This window comes from Acanthopagrus latus, chromosome 23, assembly GCF_904848185.1.
Source record: "Acanthopagrus latus isolate v.2019 chromosome 23, fAcaLat1.1, whole genome shotgun sequence".
Lineage (NCBI taxonomy): Eukaryota > Metazoa > Chordata > Actinopteri > Spariformes > Sparidae > Acanthopagrus > Acanthopagrus latus.
The window spans coordinates 12,415,856-12,442,340 of NC_051061.1; the positions used below are offsets into that span (position 1 = coordinate 12,415,856).

Genomic DNA, 26,485 nt, shown 5'->3' on the forward strand with positions numbered 1-26,485 from the left:
AAACACACCGCCTGCTTCGCCGACGTGTCTCGCTGGAGTTTTTTTACATTGTTTGTCAGAAAACTGGAATGAAAATCTCCCCCATGGGGCAGAATTCACACCTCATCGTTTTCATCCTGGCAGATTTAAAAGGGAGGACACACAAAAAAAAACTATATCTCAGCTTTTGCTCAGGGGAGTGTCGGTGGTTTGGATTGGAGGCACCAGAGATTATGTCCCTGTGAACTTCAACTTCTCTATAAAATTTTGTGTACCACCAGCTTGGCACCATTTCTATCTGCTTCACACCTCAATTACACAATAAAAGAATAAATCATCTCAATTATCATATTAAGTTTCAGGAGACAGAGGTCGATGATTAATGCTCCTGGGATTTATTTATCGCAAAGGTGAGTGCGAGTCTGACCGGCTGCACCCGTCGTCTCCATGTGGCAAAACCAAAAGGAAAAGAAAAAGAAGGGTCGGGGAAAATCCCAATTTCAAGGTTTGTGCCCGTCAGTGATGTCAGCATGAGACAAATCCTGCGCCTGCTCCATGTTTTGTGAATTATAGAACAACTTCCCGGTCTGTTATTTTGGACATTACCAATCTCAATTTTGGGGGGGAATTTCCCATTAAAGTTGTTTTTGGTTTGTTCCATAAATGCAAACAGTAAACTGAACTTTTGGTGACTGCAGACAAACAATGTTGAAAAGTGACAGAAAGTATCTTTATGGCTACAGATTAGTAGTACTCTTATCTTTTTATTGGCTGCAAGAACGGTGCAGCTCCTGCATATTCTGTTCATCGTCTACAATAAAATCTTACCGGCTTCATACATCATTGATACTTTTTGGTACATTGTAAATGCGTTTCATCTTATTTTGTCATTTATGAAAATCTATTAACATGAATCATTTTTTTCATGATCTTTCCATCACGACGTCCATATCAATTAATAAAACAAATTACAAAACAATACACAGACTTTCTTCTATAACTTGAGCAGTGTTTAATGATGAAAAGGTGGTTTTGTAAATCCCAGCACTGTTTTTTTTTTTTTTTTTACTTGGTATCAGATCACAATCACAAGTCATTTGTTGTCAGAAAGGCATTTTTATAAAGTGTACGCTTGGTACATGTTGGTGTTCAGTAAACCATTTTCTTGAGATGTTTCTTCAAAGTATGACTGTGTTTTTTTCTTTTATTAATACCAAGAATAGGCTCTTTTTTTTACATATCATCTGAGATGTGTACATTAAAACATCAGCATATCATGGAGCTCAACAGCAACATTGTACATTCAGTGACGACCGATCGAAACCCCTTTAAATAGGAGCAGTCGTTAATTAGGCTTGTGACTTACAGTGCCTGTGCAGACAATGTGATTCAACAATGAGGATTTTAATAAAATTCATGAGTTTATCCAGGCACACACACACACACGCAACACACACTTCTATTACTTTCCCGACGTGCGTCTCCAGACTTTGCTCATTTCCCCCGCAGCCGCCCCCAATCTTAAAAACTCTGCGGGCATTTCCAGCGAGCAGCTGCACATGATAACTAACAGAGAGAAGGAGCGGTTATGAATGTCATTTGCAGAGACTGCTTGCTGAGTGAGAGAGAGAGACAGAGAGAGAAAGAGAGAGAGAGAGAAGGAAAGGCTGATTGAAGGTCTTAATGTTACATTTTAACAGCGATTTGAAGATGTTTTCACCCCCCCCCGGGAGTGTCACTCACAAAGCTCTCAGGGAAGAAACCCTCCGAGTGGAGACCCTCTTTTACATCTGGGACTTGCAAATCACAGAAGCAAGATCACTACATGAAGCCTAAATCGTCCCTCTTCATCTCATCTCGCGTCTCCTTTTTTTTTTTTTTTTTTTTTTTTTTTCAGAGAGTCCCAGAACAGCTTTTTTCATTCTTTTTTTCTTTTCTCTCCCAGGTTCTCCCTCATGATGACTGCTATAATTAAAGAGACTGGTCAGGGGGAGGGCGGGAGGTGGTTGGGGGGGTGGTGGCTTCTACGGCTGCTCTCCAGCTCATTACCAGATGTTCAGAGGTCACTCAAGTTTATACACAAAACCACACACACACACACACAAAAAACCTGATACATTCATGTGGACTGATTCTTAGTGTTGATAGTGTCATTCATTGTAAGGTGAAAGTGGAGAGGGAACAAACAAAACCAAGAAACACCGTGCTGGCGATTTCTCACAAACCTGTCCAAACACGATTCGACACAGAAGACAAAAATACTTCAAGTAAATCCATCAGTTTCTCTTTCGGGATTAATCACACGATCGATGCTTTCTTTGGAAGACAGCGCTGTCATAACTATCCAACACCTCAGACGGGAAGCTCATGTCTCACAATGGCAACGTGTAGATGATTGAGCTCGACAGGTAAAAAGAAAAAAATGAACATCTGCGTCCAACTTTATCAGGAGGAAACACGCGCCTAGCCTCCTCCTGCCTGCTGGGAAACACAATTTTAAGGGGACAGAAATTATGAGAATGTTCCTGGCCACTATCTGATGAGGAAATATGCGGAGCCCTGTCATGATCTGTTTGTCATATAAACACATTCTCAGCTCTGTTTTGGGCTCCAGTGTTTTTCCAACAAACACGTCGTGCCCTCTCTTATGTCAAGAATCGCTCATGCAAGGATATAATATTGCTAAATATTTGTAACTTTGCTGATATAAACGCAAACATTCACTTGTTTGAAATGAAATGGAATGAAAACTTTAAAGTACCAGTAATTTGTTATAATCCTATTTGTCTTTGTTAACACAGAGGGTTTGGGTTTTAATGTTAAAAATGTCCTGCTCAGACTTCAGATATGCACATGTAATTTGATATTCACACAAATATTCCATTGTGAGAACACAGGAACAGTTTTTTTTTTCCAAGTTCAAGTTCAAGTCCTGTGAATGAATCTCCAGTTTCGTTTGACCCGCAGGTCAGAGTCTGCAAGAACTCAGGCTGGTTGCCTCAGACCCTGATGTGACCCCTGCCCACAAAGCTTGTGGAAGTATGCCAAGCCAGCAGCAGACTTGAACCTGAAGTAGCTCCAGACCGACGCGGCGCCTGGTGATTGTCCGTTCTGCTCTAAGAGGAAAGCAGCCCCTTGTGTTCTGGCTCGTGCAGGATCAAAACCGTCCTCATCGCAGAGTCACGTGATGCCAAACGTTGTAAATAACATTCTGGTAAGGCAGTGCTCCACATCGCACCACATGAAAGGATCGAGTGACAAACGTCCTCAGTAAAAGTGAAACTAGAAGCTGTGGGGGGGGGGCAGCAAACAATTCAGGAATCCAGCAGATGGATCCAAATATTTGCTGTGCTAACACGAGCCAAGACCAGCAAAGCTCCCCAGCGCCTCCGCCTCAGGACTGTTTCCGGAAGGTGAAAATATCCCGCGTTTTGGAGCCTTTTTTGCCCAGAGGTGGAGGCGTGGTGGTGGTGTTTGGTGAGGGTGAGGGCGTGGACGACGGGGAGGGTGAGGAGGGCTGCGGAGTGGACGTGCCTCCATAGGGGCAGCTCTGCGAATCCGGGTGTTCACCGGAACACTCCACAGTGGGGATGTAGCGGCTGTCCCACATCCCGGGGCCGCACAGTTTACAGAGGTCGTGTAGGCTGCACGGGATTCTGGGTAGGAGGCGGAACTGGTAGAGGAGGCTGCGAGCCTGGAGGAACAGGACGAAAAGTGGCAAGATAAACTCAAATATGTAGCAGATATCAAACACAGTGGAATGAGCCATTAAAATAAATCAATAGCCCGGACTCCGGATTCAAACAAAACAAAACAATGTCAAGGTCAGCTCCGCGCCGCGTTACCTAGAGCTAAAAAGCCGGCGTGCCCGCCCTGGATGCAAAATCTCGACCAAACAACAAAAGGAGTTACACCAGCTGCATGCTAAAGTGAATTCACTGCCGGTGGTTGCAGCAGCACTAACACAGCATCCATAAACATGAGGACACAGACTCAGTAGCAAGGATGCAGATCATAAATCCTCGGCATGGCACGGCAGCATCCCATTTAGCACCTCAAGGCCTCTGTGGGCAGGTTACAGTATATCAGAGCTGCTTTGCTGCAGCACTGAGCAGGGCTGATCCGACCCAAACACTCTGACTTTGATGAAATGCGGCAGTCTGCGCTCACATATCATTGACTATTCAGATGACGGATACCTGTGTACCTTGACTAACTATACGTGGCAACTTAAACAGGATCGTTAAATGTCACTACACGTCATAAAAAGCAAGAAAACCCCCGAGCAGTTCCCCGCGATACCTTGCGTAGCACCAGCTCTCCATTCATGTGCATGGAGAGGTTGCTGAAGTGGAGCAACATTTGGTCGGTGGCGAGCTGCTGCTCCGTCACATCCTCCCCGTACAGAACAATGATGGCCACGCACAGGAACAGGTGGAAGTAGTCCGTCTGTGGAGAGAGGGATCAAGGGTTCGGTGAGGGGGGCGACAGTGGAGGACAAACGCAGGAATATCCAGCGTTCACAGGCCTTCTTAAAAGGAACAGTTCACCCGACAATAAAAATTCAGTCATCACCTACTCGACATCCTGCCAGTGGAAAGTTGGGTGAAAGTGTATAGTTCACAAAACATTTTTTGAGGATGAGCTGTGTGGAGCCGTTCTGTGTTTTAAACTTTTTAGACTTCTAGAATTTTAGGGACTTTCCAAGCTCAATTTCCCCTAAAATCTGAGATACAGATTAAGGATCATTTCTGTTACAAAACCCAGAACAACTTTGCTGAGAACTAGCTGGATTTACAGAAGCTAACAGATAATTAAGTGAGGTGTGAATGCGTGAACAACTTCAGTTTCCACATTTAGAAATTAAACTGCTTTTTAATGATCTATGTCTACTTATCCATATTTTTCACAGACTTTAAAAGCCTTTATATTCCCCTGAAATTCACACACTTCCAAGGATTTGAAGGATCAGCGGAATGAATATCTGCAGATTATCAGACATTTTAATCCAAAATCCACTGACAACATGGTCTCACATGTATTTAGACAAGCCCTTTGCTGCAGGGAACAACTTGAAGGTTACTACAGATCAAAGAGAGTCGAAGAATAGATATGCAGAAAATGCAAATTGAACTGAAAGCCAGTTCAAGGACGATGCAAATTATTATAATGTTTGACAATTTAAGCTGAAAGACAAAAGTAAATAAGGGGCTGAGCAGGACAAAGAAAGGTTAAATAAATATTTAAAACCTAGATGAGTAAGACTTTGTGAATGTCAGTTAGTCTAAATATTCAAGACAAGAGGAGCAGTGAAGAACAAACTGTTGTGACACAATATATCACATGGTGCCTTTTCACAGAAAAATCAGATATCAATCAGAAATTGTTGCTTCTGGTCCATGTGACATTCAACGGTCTAAACCGAGGTTTCAGTGTGATATCTCCTCTATCAGCACCTGTGGCAGAAGATCACAACATGTAGCAGGGAGTCTGAACAGATGGCGTGAAGAAGAGAAAGTTATTTTGACTCTGCCTCAGCGAGAAGTGGTGTTAAGCACTGTGTCATTAGGCATGACACGGATACAAGTTTACTGCACCCTGAGACAAGACAGACAGGCGATTGATACTAGAGTTCACCTGCTTCATATATACACTGTATCTGCAAAGCACATTTGCAAAGATGTAATGCTTCTAGCGAGTGATGAAATATATCAGTTGAAATGTGGGATTTTATGTATGTTAAGTAATCTCTGTAGAACCATTGAACCTCTCCACAACCAAGAAGTAATATGACATTTAAAAGGGATTTTAGGAGGATTACAATAGACTGTGGTGACAGGATTTGAAGGAATAACATGGACTCTCTTCATTGGAGACAATGTAAGCACATTTCTACACAGCCGCTGGAGGTTCATCCAGAAATGTGGAGCTGTAGTGAAACAGCCAAACGCCTCTGTGGGTTCATTTATGCAAAATTGCTCGCACAAACTTGTGTATGCAAAAAAAAAAAAAAAAAAAAAAAAAAAGAGGCTGCTCGGACTTTGCCCTGACCTGATAGTGCGCCCAGCAGGCCTCCCACATGCGCAGAGCCTCGGTGTCGGGGAACTCTCGCTTGAAGCAGAGCAGGATCCAGCGGTGGCAGAAGAGCAGCTGGAGGCCGTCCTCCCCCAGTCTGGTCAGGTGCTGGTGGAAGCGGGGCAGCATGAGACGCAGCAGCTCCCGCAGGTACATCTGGAGTCGGAGGCAGAGAGAGTACACGCTGTCTTAACAATGCAAACATTTCATAGACATATTTTCATATTCTTTGGCTGGAATTACACCTCTCCAGGCTGCATGTTACTGAACGTACACAGATGTTTTATCCTTTAAGCATTAACTAGGAAGCAGTGTCACTCTTACGAAACCGCAACGAAGCATTGCAGTAAACTGAAACAAATTTCTCCCTGGTGACGGTGTAACATCTGTTATATACATGTGATATAATTTGAATTTAATAATGTAAATGGACCATGACAAGAAGATCGATGATTTTAACTTGTAGTCATTTATTTTCCTTTGCTCTTTCAGACGGCCACTGTTGAAAAAAAATGAAAACTAGAACAGGATGTTCTATCAGTCAACTATAGAAGGTGTCAAAATAATCCAAATCCACTCTACTATTTCAGTTAAGATTTAAAAGTCACAATCATTGTCAGACCAATGGTTTTATTTATTCATTTAGTTAAAAAAATAAAATTCATAAGTAAAACAACAAATACCACCCTTCAGGATTCAACAATAAACAACAAAAGATTAAAATTCAGTTTGTTACAAAGTGTGGTTTCACAAATCTGTCCCAAGTAAACCCTCTTACCAAAAACAAAAATCAACCCCAAAATCTTAGTTACCAGTCAGATGATCATAGCAAGCCTGCACGGGTGGACTGATAAACATACTTGGAGAACTGTCAATACTGCTCTTGATTTAGACTAACTTTTTGATTTTTGAATTGTAATTGTGACACCTACAATCAATACACTTATGTGATCTTGCTGTGTGATGTGTAGATTTGGAGGAGTGTGAACATCTGACAGTTTCTTATTAAGTTACTTGTTTATCTGAAAGGCAACAAGATGTTGATGCGATCTCATTTAAATACAGGCCATATTGTTCATCTTCTATTCTGGAAGTTTTTATAATCTGTTAATGGAAAGGTCTGAAGGAAGGGCAAGTCTGAAGCTATTCGACCGTCCAACAAATACTTCTGATGGAGCATTGTGGGAGCCTCCATGTTTATTTGCTTTGGAAGCATAATTCCAGTATAACCTGACAATTTTTGCTCCACATAGAAACATCCTACCAGCTGCCTCTCCATGTCTTCATCGCGTGGCGAGCTGATGAAGATGGTGTTCTCCATGAGGCCGACAAAGCACCAGAAGGTGTCGCTTTCATCCTGGATCTCGGTGAGCAGCGGGGCCACCAGGTCAGACATGCCCTGGCAGTAGCCCATGTCTGGATTAAAAACTGCATAGTTGAGCAGAATGCGCCTGTGGAGAGAACAGCCGCGGACGTTTCAGTGCAGTAAAATCTAATACAAATTGACAACTGAGACTCATAAACAGTACAATCGTTAGGTTTTTTTTTTTTTTTGGATTCTCTAACATAAAAATGTTCACGATCCTTGAGCTCAGCCAAACCACCGAACTGTGCGGTCCCACCCAAACACTCTGAGTGATCCAACATGTGTTTCAGCGTTACTGGTAATGCCCAGGAAAACATGACAACTCCTGTGGTAAATGGAGAGCTAAGGGCTTTTTCTTTTGTGTATGGATTTAAAAAGCAAAAAATGGATGTCATCTGGACAAAAATAATGTGGGGAGGCAGACTTTGCAGGGGCTTTGTGTCTGTAAAATTAGAGATGAAAATGAGAAGAAGATCATGAATGACAGAGGGAAGGTTATCTGTGACATATCAGTACAATAGATGTGAGATACCTGAAGAGGCGCGAGATAAGCGCTGGTATCAGCCTGGCCCCAGACGCAGCATAAGACATAATACCTGCACAAACACCAGGAGCCTCGATGAGAGTCACTAAACTAATATGCTATTTAAATCCTCCTGCTCCTCGTTTAGAAAGCCATTAGCTCTGAGTATGCATCAAAAGTGCTCAGACGGCTTAGTCAGAGTCAATAAAGCATGAAACTCATTTGCGGCTCCCCCAGGGTTCAGAATATGAAATGAATAGGTACGCCCAAGCGTCGGGCTGAGGAATGGGAATGATAAGGATGGATGGGAGAGAAGGTGACAGACGGAGAGGGCGAAAGAGACGGAGATAGAGATCGGGGGGGGGGGGCTGAAAAAAGGAGCAGGAAATGAACAGAAATAGTCTGACCTCATGATCTCCACATTGGGGTTGTTCTCTCCTCTGAAGAAGTGGTTGCTGCGGTCTGTCCTCACCACGTCTTTGTCCACCGTGAACTGGACCTTCCTCCAGAACTCGCTGTGCTCCTCCGGGCTCATGGACAGCCTAAAAAAATACACAAAAAACAGCTGTAATTCAAAAAGGTAGGCCGCGCTAAAGAGGACTAGTTTCCAAAGTTGTGACTGATTAGTAAGACAAAATAACTTTGGAAAGTTCTACTGCGCAAGCTCTGGGGAAATTAAGGTAATTAGGATGTGAAAATAAAGCCACATCAAATAATCTTTACCTCAAATGTTACTCCAGTGTAAAACGCTAATGGTTTGATTCAAATGAGTTAAAAAATGTGGGGGTGGGCGAGCAGTGGACTGCGGGGTTTTTTCACCAGCAAGCGTTCCATTGAGGATAATACCACAACCATAAAACCCCTCTGAATGTCAGGCACTGTATTAGCAATGTACTCTGTGTATGGCACTAATGTACTCAAGTCCTAACAAGCAGAGGGGATTTAATTAACACTGTTTGTTTTCCATGTGGGCCCACCAGGAATAAGGAGCGCACACCTGATGCAACGCCGCGCAACTGTTTAGTTTCAGTGCCGAGTGTTTGTGTCGTTGGACCCTCCCGAGCCGCCTCTCTGTCTCTCCTGAGGAAGATTTCAGTGCATGTTTTCTTCACTTTTTATTCCTGAGGCTTGAATGGTAAAGGAAAAATATAGCTGGAAACATAACAGTGCCACTCAACTGCAATAATAGTTTACTTTTATTCCATTTTGTTTCTGTTTGGGCAATTGAAGGGACAATGGCCAAACCTCATCGTTTAAGTGACGCGCTGTTTGTGAATTTCTGTGCTGATACTGATGTTTAAAGTAACAATTCAGCTGGAAGCCGATGCTGATACCAATGTGTCTTGTTTTTGTTATTCATTCCCCGTTTTGTGCCAGGTGGAAAAAAACAAACAGTTTTGACTCATTTAGCCTCTGAGAGCACAAATTTATGAAACAACTCCTAATAAAAACCTCCTTCAGATGAAGAATTTTTCAACACCTTCACAACCTTAAAAAATATGATGTCAGGGATGTCACGAGCCAGAAGCTCATGGAAATCGTTGTGACGCAACAAATAAAAATCAGCCTGTGTGGTCGATAGCAGTCAACAAGGAGAAGATCGGTCGATATTGATGATATGCAGATACACACGGTGCATCAATGCTGTGTTTACACTGTAAATTATAAGCAATTGTAAAATGAATGGTCAGTTGCAGCTCTGGTCTTAACATCTGCAAAGGTGTATTTCTGAACAAATATGTTACAGTTAAAAAGAAGTGAACTCTGAGGCATAAATAGAGCTCTTTTGAATTTCAGGCACCAGTGCAAAAATGAAATATAAGCACTTCCTCTTTAAGCCAGAGGATGATTACTTATGTTAGGCCTGCAGTGTGTTGTGCGTCACCTGGAAACTCACCCTACCCAACCTGCTTTTTGTGTTCTTGTTTACTGTTGAAAAACATGATAACTAAAGACTGCATTCAACTAAAGAAACATGATGATACAAAGACTTCCATTCATGATGTCCACAATAACAGTATCCATAACATTCACTCTGCCTGTCGACCTACATCTGCAGTAATCCATTTACTAGTCTGAGCTGCATTTCCTCCACTTAGAAAACCCAGCTAAGGAAAGGACACGCGGTGAGGAGAAGAGGCACAAAACCACCGACGTGTATCCTCTCTCCTAATGATCAACTAGTGGCCCTGGAGGCTGCTCAAGTCAAATGGTCTTTAAAGGAATCCACATTAGAGTCAGAACAAGGGCTCTAATTACCTGACTTGCAGAAGACCTTCTGATGTACTCAAAATGTTAATAGGTCGTACAGATGAAACCTGTCCAAATATCATATTCATTATGGACTGAGCTGCGCAACGTGTGAAAATACGAGCACACTCGACCTTTTCAGTGGTGAGGTGAAGACAAATAGAGTCGGGGATGTGCTTGTGTGTGTGAGAATGTGCGTGTGTTTTCCTTCTGAGATGAGAGTATAATCTGATAAGCACTGACATGTTTTTTCTCCAGAGACTTTTTTTATTTCACACCCGGCACCTCCCCTTCACACTTCCCTGATTGTGGGTATTGATTGCTCAAGCTGCTGCGACGAAAACACTCACATATGGTTGAACGTTTGACTGATGGAGCGTTTGGCAGCCGATGGTACAGCCGTGTGACAGTTCATCTGCCGTTTTTCAGTGTCAACAACACTGCTGCGTCTTTGTCAGAATTTGTTTTAGATTAATTGATTTCCCTGCCCCCTCCCCCTTGCAGCAGCCTCAAATCTCCCCATGCTTCTCTACAAACACACATTTATTTCTTTCTCTCTGTTCCTCACCTCCTCTGCTGGATGTCGTGGTAGTGGGTACGTTTCTGCAGCCTCCAGGCCTCCCTCTCCTGAGAGGAGGAGTCATAGCCGTAGTAGTGCAGCAGGAACGGCCACACCTCGCCACGGATGGATGGGTCAATGCCACCGAAGAAGATGGCCTAGCGGCGAGCAAACAAACAACAGTGAACGCCAAAAGGTCAAACAGGGGGTGCTGTTGTGGCCAAGGGGAACAAACTGTGCACGCGGTGTTGCAAAATGCTGTGCAACTGAATCTCCTGGAAGAGAAACAAACACTGTATAATGTGCATGTCCAGCAAAAACAGAGCTCCTCTATTCTGAGGAAATGTCTTGGTCACAGTCTAACTGCCACTGAGTCATTTCGGTAAGATGGCGAACCCTCGAGTGAGTCAAACCGAGACAACCTAAATGACTCACAGAGGGGGGACATTGGCCAAAACCAGCCCGCTCATTATTTAGAGACCGGGGTGCTGATTAAAACTGAGAGTTGAACACGCTGGGGATGAGTTTCGAAATGACTTTGAGTTTGTGTGATTCAGAGGGAAAATATAAAAAAAAATGTTTGACTGTATGGACAGAAGCAGGAGAGACTTGTGTGCACCTGAAGACTGAAGAAGTGTGAACATGAACACAGACATACCTTACGTAGTTTGTACTCCTCCTCCACCTGCCCGCTGTGATTGAGGTGACGCAGCCAGGTGGTGACATCCAGCCGCCGATAAAGCTTCTCCTCCGGGTGGGTCTCAGCAGACGGCAGGGTGGGCCTCTGGATGGAAAACTGCATGCAGGATTTCTCAACTGACACCTTAAAGAAAGAGCGAAAATCAGAATAGAAAATTCCTTTGTTTCTCTGTAAAACTAGACTGGCATTTCTTGGCTGTAACCCCGACCTGGTCTTTAAGCTGAGTCTCCCTGCAGCACTTCCACTGTTGGAAAACCTCACCCAGCTTGTCCAGTCCAGCATGGTGGAAGTGGAGGATCTTGTATTGGCTCTCTCTGCTGGCGATCACCAGCTGGCCACTGGTGCACGCCTCATCGCTGCAACAGACGAGACACCGGAATAACAGACCTTTTTTTTTTTTTTAAACTTGTTACCAAACACATTTCAAAGACCATTTCTTAGGCCATTGTAGGTTAGGGGGGCAGTTTATATTCTGAGAAATATCAGAATTTCCAAGGTTAAAGTAATAAAATGAAGGATTATTTTGGTCAAGTGACATCATTGAGGTTCTTTATAGTAAAGAAATCTGATGCTCTCACATCTGTATATAAATATTGGAGTTTCCTGTCCTCATGTGAAAAAACAGAAATGCATGTTCTTTCACTGACCTATTATCTATTATCATAACTCTTTTTCTCCTTTGTATATTTCTGATCATATCTACAACTAATTTTCCAGTTATCGTGGAACAAACGGAAATATGTCCTGAAACCTAGCACGCAGCACGAGACATGGCTCGGTGGCGCGACAGTGTGACCCCCCTCACGACTCCCAGCTGACCTGAAGAAGAGCCTCAGCGACCTCATGTGACCCAGGTCCACCCTGAAGACGCCGCACAACTGCTCCAGAGCCAGCACCTTCTGCTGCTCCTCCCACCGCGCGCCATGTGACTGGCTGCTGCTCTCAGAGGGGGCGTGGCTGTCCAGGCTGGAGGCAGAGCTCGCAGAGTGGGTCATGGACTCCTCACACAGCTCCCTGGTATAGAAAAAAACAAACAAAAAACACACAAAAGATTTCCTGTGAATTTGAATCTAATTTGAGTTTTTATTGTGCTAAAGCTAACCGAGTCATGTTTTTGTTCCATGAAATTCAACAGTAAAGGGACAATCTCCTTTTCTTGTGCCTCGTGTTCAGACACAGAGCCGGTCTTCAGTGTGGAACATTAATAATAAACATCATGTAGACGGTGGCCGGTGGTGTTTAGTCCAGTGATAACTGTGCAGACATGTGGGCTTATCCCCCAGCTCAGCTCTGCCCTGTTGTTTTGTGTCTCAATACGGTTCAGCAAAAAGGCTCAGAATGGGAGGAATGCATGGAGGCTTCTGAGGACACACACACACACACACACACACAAACACAAGGAAATCTGTACACACACAAATCACACTGTCTGCCGTCCAATTTCCCCTGTCATTCCCCCATGGCCAGCATGTTGTTCCCGGCACTGAAACCTGAGCCGAGGGTTCCTCTGCTGCGGGAGGAGACACACTACACATATATGTGCAGAAAACACATACACACACACACACACACACACACACACACACACACACACACACACACACACACACATACACCAGCGAATGGACCATAGCTAATGACCATAATGCACTCTCTAACACGTCTGGAGACATGCTAACGCTGAGAAACAGGCCAACACATAAATGCGTTAAACCCGCTGACATTTGAGAAGCAGACGTCTAAATCAAGTTGTTTTCTGACTACTGACTATAAATGCTCTTATTGTGTTCTGTTTAGAGAATTTAAACCAAAAGCAGTTCAAACATTTTGTGTATTAAATCTCTAAAGTACACATGTAAACTCACAGTTTCTCTCTCTGGTCTGAGTGAATTGTTTGTGTAAAATGACACATCTTTTCCCTCACAAATGTAATATCTAGGTAGAAATATTCTACAGGCGAGGACAAGCAGCGCGTTGGTACAGTGAAATGAAGAAGGGAGGTAGGCCAAGCCTGATCTATTACACCCTGGATCAATCATGTCTGGCTAATCATTCCCCCCCGTTAGCAGATGGGAAAATAACAAGGCTGATCAATCCAAGCTGCACAGTTTCCTCTGCTATCTAGTGATTTACTGCTCTCTGTCTCATGTATCATGCCACAAACCAGACCGGGGAACACAAGGAGACGGGGAGAGAGGCGCAGAGGGCTCCGGTAAGACTGCGCTGTGCTCGCTTTTTCACGAGTCCAATGACTGTCAGGCTCTGGGTGTTAACAAGGCCTACGAGCCCATTTACAGCAGACACGTCCTCCATCTTTGCATGCTTAAAGTACAAGTGCAAAAAAAAAAGGGGGGGGGGGTTGCATATTTTTCCGCATGGAAATGAAAGTGCATAAACCATGGAAAACGTGGCGAGAAAAACCACATGACTCTTGGCATTATGGCGCACATCGTCCGCTGTGCTGCATCCAAGCGGAAACCCAACGGCTGATTAACAGCATCCGTCAGTGTCAACATGTACTGTACTGCAGGCGGCAGCCAAGCCGTAAAGCGTACAGAGAGTACATTATGTAAACAAGCTGTTTTGATGGAGTCAGGCTGCCGCAACTGGCATATCCCACCAGGCCCAGGGTGAGATCAAACTGCCCCGAGGCCCCTTCAAAACACCTCTCCCCCCCGTACATGAGGCTTTGCCCTGGGGGAAGGTGCTGCCAGGTCACCCTGAGAACCAGGACCAAGGGCTACGTGCAGGCCTCCAGGGACTCCCATGCCCTTCAGCTAATCCCCCAGGAGTGTAAGGGCAGACAGATGAGGGAGGGGCTCAGGGTAAAACGGTGCAAGTGGTCAGTGCATTTTGGAGCCTGGAGAACAAAAAACACCTAACATTTGTCGAATCCATGATATGTTTATAATCCCACAACTAAAATAGCATTTAGGACTGTAGAAGGACCCTTGAAAGAGATTGCGAGATAACAGATTAATTAATTTAATGTTAAAGTTAATTAAGGGGGTTGATTCATTTTAGACATCTGTGGTCATAGTGACATTTCAGGTTATTTTTTCATTGAATTGAGTTAGAAACAACAACAGAAAAACACAATTAAATGTTTGTAAAGGGCTAAAGACTGAGCGACAAAATCAAATATCAAGATATATTTGGCCAAATGCCTTGATAACAATATTGCAACAACATTAACACAATGAGATTTTTGATAAATAATCATCAGTAAGGTGGATATAATGACTGTGTGGGGTAAAAGGCGATCATTAGAACAGTCTGGTAAGTTTCATCACTTTACTGCAATGCAGCCTTTAGAAACAGGAAAAGACAAACATTTATGATATTTATCAGTATTTTTATTTTCTGCTACTTTATACTTCAAATGAACAACATTTTGGGAGGCAAATATTGTCTTTTTTAATTAACTACATTTCAGTTACCAGTGGAGGAAGTAACTACTTTTTGGGGGGTTCTTGTACTCTGATAAGTATCTTTTTTTAAGTCTGTAATTTAATTTGTACCCCAGCATGCATTATAACATGTGACCTACTAAGTTTACTTTTAAAAAATCATTATTAAGTACTGAGTACAATTGGAATTACCATCTAAACCTTTCATCTGCATTTTTGCAGCCAGTAAGGCTCTCCGATGAAAAACGGGCCAGTGAAAACCTGACACACGGACAACAAACACGAAACTCTGCAGCAGGTCTGGAGACGTGACCGCGGAGCAGAACAGAGCAGGAGTGTGAAGTCATTTAGACTGAGAAACCCTCTTTGATTGAACAGATGCTGATGATACATTAAAAAACAACAGTTAATATGCAACTCATGCTCTGTGTAGTGTTTGAGAAGAACACTACTTTGACCGAAGCATTATATTAACACCAATAGTGTAATTTGTAACGTAACTGTCTTCAAACTTGAGTGCAGATTTTCAGGACTCTCTCCACCACTGGTCAACAATAACCGGTGATGACATGTACATTAACTCAAGTACAGTTCTGAGGTATCTGCATTTTATTTATACTTAGAAAAAATGTACTTCTACTGCACTACATGTGTTAACTTTTGTTACTTGTTATTTTGCAGATTGCAGGCTGTGTCAAAGCCAAAGCTGTGCCTTTTTAAAATGAATTTATTTTAACTGCAAATCAGACACAAGACAAAAACAAAAGCATTGATTCCGATAATCAGAAAAATGCTAAATCCTGGTTATGATAATCTGACGGGTTGATAATCAGTTGGATGATCCCATGCAGGATAGTAATTAGTAGAAGTTTGATAGTAATTTACCTTTGATATTTAAAATACATTTAATATCAAATGCTTTAAGAGTTTTACTCAACTGCTATTCGTATGGGTGGCTTTCGCTTTTATCAAAGTAACATTTTAAAAAACTAAATCTTTTACTTTTACTCAAATGTGACTTTAGGATACCTTTTACAACACTGATGATTACAATGTAAATATTTGAACCAGTGTTTTCAGTTCAAAAAGTTCCGAGGGGAGTCCAGTGATTGTTTGGCACTATAGCAAAATAGTAAAGCAGAAAAAACTTTATTTTTGTTGCAATATAAAGTTATTTATTTACTTCCTTAGGCTTCTAAATATTAAATATAAATGCAGGAGGGAATAAAACAGTATATAACCAGTGATAAGTGACTTGAGGAGGACATTATAAAGGATTTGAAGGCCTCACGAGCCAAAAACACTGGAAACCACTTCATCTGAGATATAATCACGTGCTAAATTTCTGCAAGCAAAGTGTCAAGAAGACACACTGACAGTCGACAGCAGTTTCATAAAACTTCTGTTAAACTTGAGAGAAACTTGTTAAGACGCTTGACAGAGATTGCTGTGTTTCTCTCCCACCGCTCTCCTCTTTCTCCCCCCGCCTCTTTTCATCCGCTCTCGCGCTCCCATACGCCGTGCTTTCTCTTTGAATGATTCCAAGTGACATGTTTCCAGTTCCTGGCCCCTTAACAGTGTCAATTAAAGCAAGAGAGAGAGAAAGAGAGATTGAGTGGGTTCCAGGGTTTTGGCTGCTGCTCGGCTCTCTTCAGCGCTCTAATCCGGAGAGCTGACATTCAGCCCAGCACAACAACCCCGGGAGCACTGGGAATCAAAGGGCTTCACACAGACTTTTAGGGAGGGGAGGGGAGACTGGGGGGGAGGTGGGCGAGATATTTGAGAGGTGGGCAACAACGAATGAAACAATATTGGGGGAAAAAAACTGAGAGAATGAGTGAGGAGCAAAGATGCAGAGTACAGTGGGAGGAATGGAGAGAGAGAGAGAGAGAGAGAGAGAGAGAGAGAGAGAGAGAGAGAGAGGAAGGGATGACAGGGAAAACGAAAGGATCGATATGAGTGCCAGAGAGACAAACAGCGAGCGGAGCACAGAGCAGCAGAGGAAGAGGAGGACAGAGTAAAGGTTAGAAGCTGTGAAGCAGAGAACGCTGCCAAGTCACACACTGACTGCACTTACAGCAAGCCGGGCTCTGAGAGCGGTTAAACACACACTGACTCCCTCTCTCCTTCTCTCTCCTTCCCTCTCCCTCTCTCTCCCTCTCTCCTTGACACACACTGACACAGGCTCACACATTCTGGGCAACATGTCAGGCCAAAATAGCTGCGTGAGGAAACGACCACGGAGGGAATCATAAAGTCAAACGGCCGTGAGGTCTCAACAGCAACACAATCTCTGTCCAGATGGCTCGCTTGATTAGAGAACTGTCTCTGGAAGCGCCGAGGTTCTGGGGTTTTGGTGGGATTTGGGGGACTTATTTAGGGCCATCTGTGATATCATAAAACATTTAGATTAAGAGCTGCTTTAAGTCAGTGAAGCCATCTTGAACCTTGATAACGTTTCATGCCTCCTACTGAAGTCATCTACCTGCTGTCCCTCCCAGGGAACATTTCAGTTGTTGTGCAGTAAGCCACCATGTGGCCTCCTGGTGTAAAACACCCCTCATGCAATCAATTATCTTCTTTTTGGCTCCACCTTGTGGTCGTTTGGGGTAACTGAAAGTGTAACAAAGAACCATCTGGGTTAGTGTGCTACAATGGGCCATTACAGCTTGTCAATCACAGTTTAACAGATGAAAGCTGCTGATATTTTCTGTCTGGAAGCAGCTGAACGTTAGCTCTGCAGCTAATGGTGCAGCGGAGGGCAGATGTGAATATTGACTTATGTGACAAAAAGAAGAGAAATCTTTGTCTTTGTAGAATTTGAGCTCAGTTGTATTATAACTGAGGGAATGAAGTGTGTAAATAACACACACACACAGCCTGCTCACTCTTTAAAACACACAGTCTAATTTTACAGCACACACAGATTTATAAATGTATTCAATGATCCCTTAATTCTGTTTGACAAAAATACTCTAGTCATTCTATATACTGCATCTTATAAATCACCACTACGGATGAAATTGATGATTAATTTCAGTGTCCATTATTTTGCAGATTATTTTCATGATTATTCTATGAATCGTTTTCAAAGACTTGCAAAAAACGCTCCAACAAACAGTATAAAACCCCCAAATTCTTTGTTTACTATGATAACTGAAGGTAAAGCAGCAAATCCTCACATCTAAGAAGATGAAACCAACAAAAATTGTTTTGACATTTTTGCTTGAAAAATGACTAGAAAGATTATTTCATTATTTCATTATTCAATTAATTATTTGATTGTCTGTTGGAGCCGTTATATAATATTCACCTTAACCCCCAACATTTCTCTTTATGGCTAAGTGTCTAAGCTTAACATAAAACCCAATCTACTTATTTACACAGTTTCATGAGAATATACAGATGACCAAAATCTGTGGGTCGATCTATCTCCACAAATGTCTTCATAATGTTTAGGAGTCTGGTGGAGTTATGAGTGCGGAGGACAAGAGACCGTTTTTTAGAAAGAATACACTTAAAGGGGCACTATGTAGTTTTCGAGAGGAAATTCAAACCGAAAATTGTATTATTCACAATATTAATGAGGTAATAATAGAACTCTTTTCCAGAACTGAATCAATGAGATGTTGACGAAAATAATCTCCCCAGAACACTGTTTGAAGCTAGAAAGGTGGCAGGGTCCGCCACATATAAACAATGTAAAAGCATGTGAAACTGTGTTGTCAGTTTGTTTATTCTGTTTAATCAGTCATGAAAACAAAAAGAGTGAAGATTTAAAATTAAAATGTCTTCCCGAAAAATACATTATACAGTTTTAACTGTGCTGTGTAAAATTACTCTGACCTGCTTTCACTGTCCAGGAAGACTGAGCCGCTGCTTTCACAGAGGGCCTCGCTGACGGGGGACAAGCAGAAGGGGGAGGAGAAGGTGTCCGAGTCCGAGCCCATGGTGCTGTCCCGACTCACTTCGTCTGACAGCTCACAGGAGCCCTCGTCGCCCTCCTCCACCTGCTGCGGGTGCGGGGAGGGATCAGCTCCTGCCTCGACCACCAGGCCGTGGCTGTCTGCGGAGGTGCTGCTGGTGATGTTCCTCTCTTCATCCTCGTCTTCCTCCTGGGCTGCTGGGTGACGGGAGTGGGGCCTGCAGGGAACAGAATGATGTATAATGATGATATAGAGGTGCACACTTTATCAGAAATGTTTTAATGTCAGTGTAACTGGGAACAAGGAGCGCTCTTAACCCATGTATCATGAAAATAACTTCACTAAATGTTTCTGTGGATTAGATACACATTTCATATAAGAACCTCCCTACCGTCGGCCTCGGCGACGTGCGTTCCTGCGTACAGGGGAGCTCTCCGGCGTGATGTAGCGCAACGCCTCCTCATCTTGCCTCTGGATGCGCGAGTTGGGCACCCAGGTCAGAATCAAAGTGGTGCCCAGGCTCTCATCCTTCTCCGTGTGCACGCACAGGTAGCCTGCAGGGGGCAACAGTAACCACGGTACAGTTAGGAGTGATTCAGTTGAGGGAAAATCAGGTAATCGTAAGAGGAAACGTCAAGGCTTTTTTTACGAGCAGCAGACAGTTGAGAGCCTGAGGCAAACATGCAAGCTGAGAGGAGATAAAGACACAAAGAAATGACGACACACAAGGAAACCTAACAGGTGAGTAACGACTTTGCAGAAGGCTCACACAGACAAACATGGAGATAAGAGATTTAAGGAAATGCTATTGAACACAAAAAGACAACTAAGGCCCACATTTTTTAAAACCCACTAGGCCACAATCTTCACATGCATGAAGCAGGTTTAAATGATTTTACTCTGTGCTGCAGCAGTCTTAGTAGACGGAGGAATCTTTATAGTTCGACGGTAGCCAAAGTGAGAGTGTTGCAAAAGAATGATGCTGACAGCAGAACATCTGGCCAGCAGCTGTAACTGTGCCCTCTGTTTAGACTCATTTTTAATCTTAGCTTTTATAAAACTTGACTTCTGTATATTTGTATTCTTCATGCGTGTTATTCGGGCTGCAACTAACGATTATTTTCACTCTTGATTCTTCCGTCGATTCTTTTCTTGAGTAACTGAGAAGTTGTTTGGTCTGTAAAATGTCAGGAAATGGTGGAAAAGCTCTTAAAAGCCAAGGTAACGCCCTTTGAAGAGGCACTATGTAGTTTTGGAGAAGAAAAACATCTCAAAATATTAATCTTTCTCCCATAACTGAATGAACAAGCTGTTCTCAAAAGAAAATAAGGTCTCCAGAAAATTAATTCGCTCATTATTCAGTGATGTAAACAAAGAGAGTTGATTTGTTTAGTTTGTTTAGGCATAAAAAAAGAGTCCATGAAGATCTTTCTCCTCCAAATAAAATTTCATCCCTAAAACTACATACTGCACCTTTAATCTCTCGTTTTGTCAACAACCCAGAGAGATATTCAGTTTACTGTTATAGAAGAGTTTAAAATCGGTAAGATTTTAAATTAAATTCACATTTAAGAAGCTGTAATTGGAGAAAACTGACTTTTTTTTTGAAGATTAATATAATAGTTGACAGTGAACAGATTAGTCGTTTAATCGTTGCAGCTCTACTTGTTATCCTGCATTTATATATTCAAAGAAATGTCTACATGTCACACCACAAAGAAATCCAGCTGGTAACACACTGCCTCCACCGGTCCAGTCTTACCTGGGTGGTGCTCTGCCAGGCCGGGCAGGGGCTCTGCCGGGTGCACACAAACATTATTCTTGGAGAAGATGATCTCGCCGTCCAGGCCCGAGCGCAGCGACGTGCCCCCCGCCCCGGGGTTAAAGGTCAGGAGGTCGGAGGCCTTGGAGGAGGCACGCCGCAGGAGCCGACCCAGAGACATCTCCTCAGGCGCCGGGACGCTGGGCCCATTCTGGGAGCAGAAAAAGGGAGACCATGATAGAAATGGAACGAGAGTATGAAAAAGAGAAAGTGACATGACAGGTTCATATTTTAAAGGACAGTGTGACCAGGCTTGGCTGCACATATCCTCACCTACACTTCACCTCCTGTCATACCTGTGCCTGTATTTACTGCAGTGTCCTTACTGCAGAGCACCCTCATCCCTCTGTACTTGTTCAGCATTTCGCTGTGCCACTTCTTCTTTGTCCCGACCTGCACCCACTAACACAAACACACTCACAGGATCCGTGGATACTGCGCGAGTGTGTGTCACTGAAACGTGTCCCACCTTCTGTAAACAGCACACGCACACATACACCGGTGTGTACACACGAGGAGCAACGTGCAAACACACTGCACTACATCCGTGTGAAATTCCGAGCACTTATCGGTAGCCAACAGATGTCGCCTGAACTGGGATCAGCATGTCACACCGGCAGAGTTTCACTTGTCTGCTTCAGAGCGAGAGTCTGCTGTGATGAAACAAACTTCAAAATCAAGTGAGAAGCAAAGCAGCTCGTTTGATGTTGCGGTGCGTTGTGTTTCGGAGGGCTTTCTTCTTTTTCAAGGGGAATCTTACTTACGGCTCAAAGCACTAAAAGTCAAACTCTTTCTGCTCACCTCGCACGGATCTCACTTATTCATTCCCTTTATCTCGGCCGTCTGTACGTGTGGATCCTGTGTGCGTCGCCTTGTTTTCTTGCTGGCTGAACGCCCACACGTACCCCCCCACTCCATCTGAGGAATGTTCCCTCCTTTTTCCTCGCAGGGCATGTTTACCTCTGCCTGATTAAGCAGGCACCCCACTTCCTGATGCCAGGGCCCCAGACAGGAAGTCTGCTGGCACGACACCCAGGCCAACCTCAGAGGAGAGCCTTACCCTAGGCCATCATTTGGCTTACAATTGAGAAAGTGGGTGGTTTTATTTTTGTGCAGCACATCTTGTAAAAAAAAAAGGAGGGGGGGCTGCTGTTTCTTGCAGATGTCAGTAATCTTTTATCATTTAGTCGAGGGCAGTAGTAAATAATATATACATGGGGGGGGGGACTTACCCCCTAACATTTAAATATACTCAATATGTCCTGTCATACTGATGTAGAAAGCATTAATTAAAAAAATAATAACCATCCAATGTAATCACACCCATAACAAACCTTGAACTGACAATATCTTTTACTGCTGATTCAAGTGTCAAGTTCTTCATGTGATTAGTCCAAGTGGTGTTGCTGAAATGCTGAGGGTGTGTACAGTCCATTTAAAAAACATCAGTGAGTTTACAGTATGAGTGTCACATAACTTATATCACGGATGATAGTAGTGGTAGAAGTAGTAGCCTTCCAAAAGGTTTTTGGAAGTATGTATAAAATAATAATATGAATGGTAGGCAGCCCTGGTTTATTCTATTCATTGTCAAAAAACTGTGAAAATTGTCTTTCACAAGGTCTGAGAGACCAAGGAGGCATTTTCATCTCTTCTTTTGTAAGAGTAACAGTCTAAAATCCAAAGACCTTCAGTTCAAAATTACACAAACCAAAAGAAATAGAAACTGTGGCCGGCAAATGTCATTGATGTCATTGATCTACTTGATTAATGACCTAAACAAATAAGAGCTCCATTAAAATGCCTTGTCATATTCAATCTGAGAACATATAATAATCTTAAACAGGAAGTATTTGGTGGTCAGGTAACCAAACCCCTCTGCTATCTGCAGACCGCAACATTAGACTACTACTTAACATTAAAGGCCACCGGGCTATTTGCATGCAAACTGCTTCAGACAACACTAGACTAATACTTTTGTAAATACGCCGCGTCCACACTCTGCATTCCTGCAGGGCACTCGCTCTGAAAACCACGCTGTCTGAACATGATGTGCATAATGACAGGCTGCTGTCCTACACATGACAGACAGCTGTTTCCAGCAGCCTCACGACAACAATAGCATGTTGCTGCTGCTGTGCTCCCATCCACTGGTTATTTTGGTCTGCGTGTGATTATAGGGACACTCAGGTCGGGTCCGCTTGATAAGGCTCCTTCAGGCCGGCTGTTAGAGGGCGTTCATCTTTTATTCTGTCCACGCCTCAGTGTGCTCACACTCACACCTCGCCCTCTCTGACACTTTATCAAATCACAACCATAAACTCATCAGGTCTCAGTGTGATCTGCAGAGAACAGATTCCTTCCCAGATAGAGAAAACATTCAATGAGAACTCGAAACATTCGCCACGGAAATTTAGCTGTGAGTATGAAAGCCACAAACTTCCAGGGTCTCAGCTTCTCACCTCGGGGCTAAATGACTTAAGTTGTCACACTGACATTTGAATAGAGGAGCGAGTACTGAACACCCCTTTACGTCTGTGCTGTATAGTGACGTGCCTGGGGCAGCTGAAAGCTGAACGGCCACAAAGAAGCCTGAAAAACAAGGTTTTTGTGGACCCTGCAAAAGGCTGGCAAAGTTAGGAGGAAACATTAGTGTTTAGTGACTCGGTGGGAGTGTGTGTAGACTTTAAAGGCTTTATTACATTTGAAGATACATATTAAAGCATGTAAAAGTTACTCCTCTGTCAAGGGACATGTTATATTGAGCTTCATGTCATAAAGTAATACACTGCGTGCCCTTAAATTTAAGTACACCCGAACAGGAAGTTCAAATAACCTAGTAAAACACACATAACTCCTGTAAAAGCCAGCTGGCTTGGAGCTTATTTGATCATTTCCATAAGCAAAGACGATTATATACTTCTGCTCTTGTGCAAGTCGTGCCAACAAAATGTGTTTACACTTCTTGCCTTGAATTGTTTTACACTCAGAAAACTTACAAGAGCCTGACGGATATATTCTCTAGGCGGATAAATCTGCCAATATTAGGCGAATTTATCTCAGATAAATCAATATCAGCACGTATTTCAGCTGATACGCTACAAGAAATGCTTTAAGTAGTTATGATTTAGGTTTTTCTTGCCAGGGAGTGCTGACAAGTTTATTGTTTAATGATGAAACATACTGTGAATTTCATGATGAAATGTAAGGGATCAGTGCTGCTAATGTTTGTAGATGTTCATGTGAAAATAAGAATATCAGCCATTCTATAATAACTCCCGATAACCCTGCTTCAGGTAGGCAATCCTCCACTTCTTCTACATATGTGGTAGAGAAAAGTATCAAAAACCCCTCACGCAGTCATGTAATCCATGTCAAAACTGCTAAAACTAAAGCGTGAAAAGTCACCAAAGAGTTGGATCAGCTCCTCTTTAACAGATGCCACAATGAATGGAGAATTAAGGTAGTATTTACGACATAAACTGGTGGATTAAACTGCATTATTAGAGTTTCCCTACCCTTGTAAGACTTGGTTGCAGCAACCGAGTCGTTTAGGGCACCACCTAAGCCAAATAAATGTTAAATCAACACGAAGAGCATCAAAACTAACTCAACCATTTTTCCCAGATCTATTAGTTTAAGTCGTTTAAGCTTGTGTGTTGTTTAGAGATGTGGGATATATAATATGGGGATAAATCATCGTCTCCATATTGGGAAATTCATATTATCAGCTTTATATCATATCAGACACATTGTATCCAATAATATGAAGCCAAATCACTTTCACTGACCACAGCACGGCTCGCAAGCTGCTGCAGGGAGAAGCCTCCTGGTTTCAACACAGCAGATCTTATTAGAGTTATGAACCATTAAATCATCCGTCCATGCTCACTGAAATCCCAGCCCCTTCTCACGCTCATGTGTGAGCCAGCTACAGGTTAAGAACTTCTTTTAACAATATAAAAAAGTGAAATCATCAGTTAAATTATCAGTATTTAGCGGGAGAAGCTGGCAATTATGGGTAGAGGCCGACCGGTATGCAGTTTTTGGGGCCAATGTCAAATGTGGAGTCAGGCAGTGAAAAATGATACACATCAGACACACTTTTTGCAGTGATTGCTAAAATGTGGTCATCTAACACAAAAGCGTACAGATTTTTACGGTTCAATAATGAAGTTCAGTGTCATGACACTAAATCATGACACCAGTGAACTTCCCTCAAAATCTAATAAAACTAAATCACCCGAAGCAAAGTTTTTTGGCGCCGTTTTCTTACAATCGTAAAAGTTTTCACGTCGACAACAATATGATACACCAACACTGTCCGATAACGATACACCGGTCCGGCTCAGATTATCACCTGTCAGGTTGATTATCAATCAAAGCGGAAAATAAATCTATGTAGTGCTTCTGGAGTTGTTTATGTCATCATCTGCTCTAGCTTTTTGAAACTTGTTCAGCACAAGGATATAAAAAATGGTCCAAAACAATGCATAATTGCATATCGACACAGAACATTTAAGGGATGACCCATAAACCCCTCCTGCAAACTACATGCACCTATTAAAAAACACTGATTACACACAGAAAGATATATACTGCCTGTGATGCAGCTCAGTCAGTGTATATTATAGTGAGAGTGATTATAGGATGCAGGGTGTAGGTCAACCCTACCAAAATAAAAGGTTGCAGGTGGTGTGCGTCTGTCCTGGAGGTGCCTCTGTGTAGTAACACGGCAGCCTGTGGTAGCAGGGCAGAGGCGGGCCGTCATGTCGGGGGCTCCATCAGCCCATCATCGGTCTGACAGGCAGCATCCGCCTGACAGGAGCGGAGAGGGAAAGGATGGGACACGGCTTTTTGCCACCGCAGCAGTATTCACACACAGGCCTGTCCTCGTATCCTCATGTGCTTGTGTGTGTGTGTGTGTGTGTGTGTGTGCGTGTGTGTGAGTGTTTCTCGGCCCGAGGAGGGGACTCTATCTGTACCATCTCACACACGGCATTAATATTTTAGTTTAGCTGCCGACACCATTAGCTTAGTTTGCAGCCGCGGTGTCCGCCTTCACAGCCAACTTTAAACTTTTGTTTCACCGCAGGAGGGTGAAACATGTTAAGGTCCTGGCTGGACAAAACGTGTCTTTGGCATGTACCTGTTCCAGGAGGAGAGAAATGAATGAATAGCGGAGCGGTGTTGTAGAAGGAGAAACGGGGCCACAGCGGCTCACCTTCAGTCCCGCCGCAGAAGTCTACAGCCCATGTCGGACATCCATGTCAGCGAGCAGCCGAGCGACCGAGCAGCGTGTACCGGCGTCCCTTCACCGCCTTTTCTCCCGGATTCGGCTCACTTGTTACGAGCGGTAGTCTTGTTTGTATCCTTGTGTTTTCCGACAGTGACACCACACGTTTGACTGCTGCTCTCTCTACAGCTAAAATAAAAAAATAAAAAAAACACTTCCGTTTTTTTATTTTTCAAAATAAAATCGCCCCTCTTTGCAGTACGTGGTGAGAGCGTTTTAATTTGTAAGCATACTTCCTGTAACTACCCGGTCGCGTGCGTCTACCTTGACCAATCAGACCAAGCCCCCAAATTTCGTTGCTTCCGGAATATGAAGGTATTTTCTGTCACACACACCGGGAATTTTAGATTTCAGATTGAAAACACGAGGAGCATCAGCATGTATTTTATATATTAAATATATAAACAAACACGTTTTACGTCTATTAAAGTGATCACGCTCTCTTAAAGATATGACCCCTTTTCATCACAAGTGACGTTTCAGGGTCACTGGCAAGCGCTTGAACGCATCATCAGGACCAGAGCTGGAGTCAGAGCATCCCGTCACACAGCTGCTGGAGGCCTAATACAGCCACAGTAT

The 26,485-nt window shown here is 43.2% G+C and overlaps 1 protein-coding gene across 4 annotated transcripts; it reads right to left on the bottom strand.

Annotated features, from left to right (window-relative positions):
* Window positions 1-967: 967 nt before the first annotated feature.
* tbc1d16 (TBC1 domain family, member 16) lies at window positions 968-26,049 on the bottom strand. Of its 4 annotated transcripts, XM_037089658.1 has the most exons (14): window positions 25,835-26,049; window positions 25,285-25,428; window positions 20,551-20,761; window positions 19,180-19,342; window positions 18,709-19,005; window positions 12,272-12,466; window positions 11,661-11,808; window positions 11,411-11,575; window positions 10,762-10,910; window positions 8,351-8,485; window positions 7,319-7,505; window positions 6,031-6,210; window positions 4,282-4,428; window positions 968-3,673 (listed from the first exon to the last, which is right to left on the bottom strand). In XM_037089658.1, the coding sequence occupies exons 3-14, from the start codon at window positions 20,729-20,731 to the stop codon at window positions 3,374-3,376; spliced, it is 2,247 nt and encodes a 748-aa protein (XP_036945553.1). In that variant the 5' UTR covers window positions 20,732-20,761; window positions 25,285-25,428; window positions 25,835-26,049; the 3' UTR covers window positions 968-3,373. The 4 variants fall into 4 exon arrangements, with proteins under 4 accessions (XP_036945553.1, XP_036945552.1, XP_036945554.1 ...); XM_037089657.1 differs by lacking the exon at window positions 25,285-25,428; XM_037089659.1 differs by lacking the exons at window positions 25,285-25,428; window positions 25,835-26,049 and adding an exon at window positions 20,907-21,045.
* Between the last annotated feature and the right edge of the window lie 436 nt (window positions 26,050-26,485).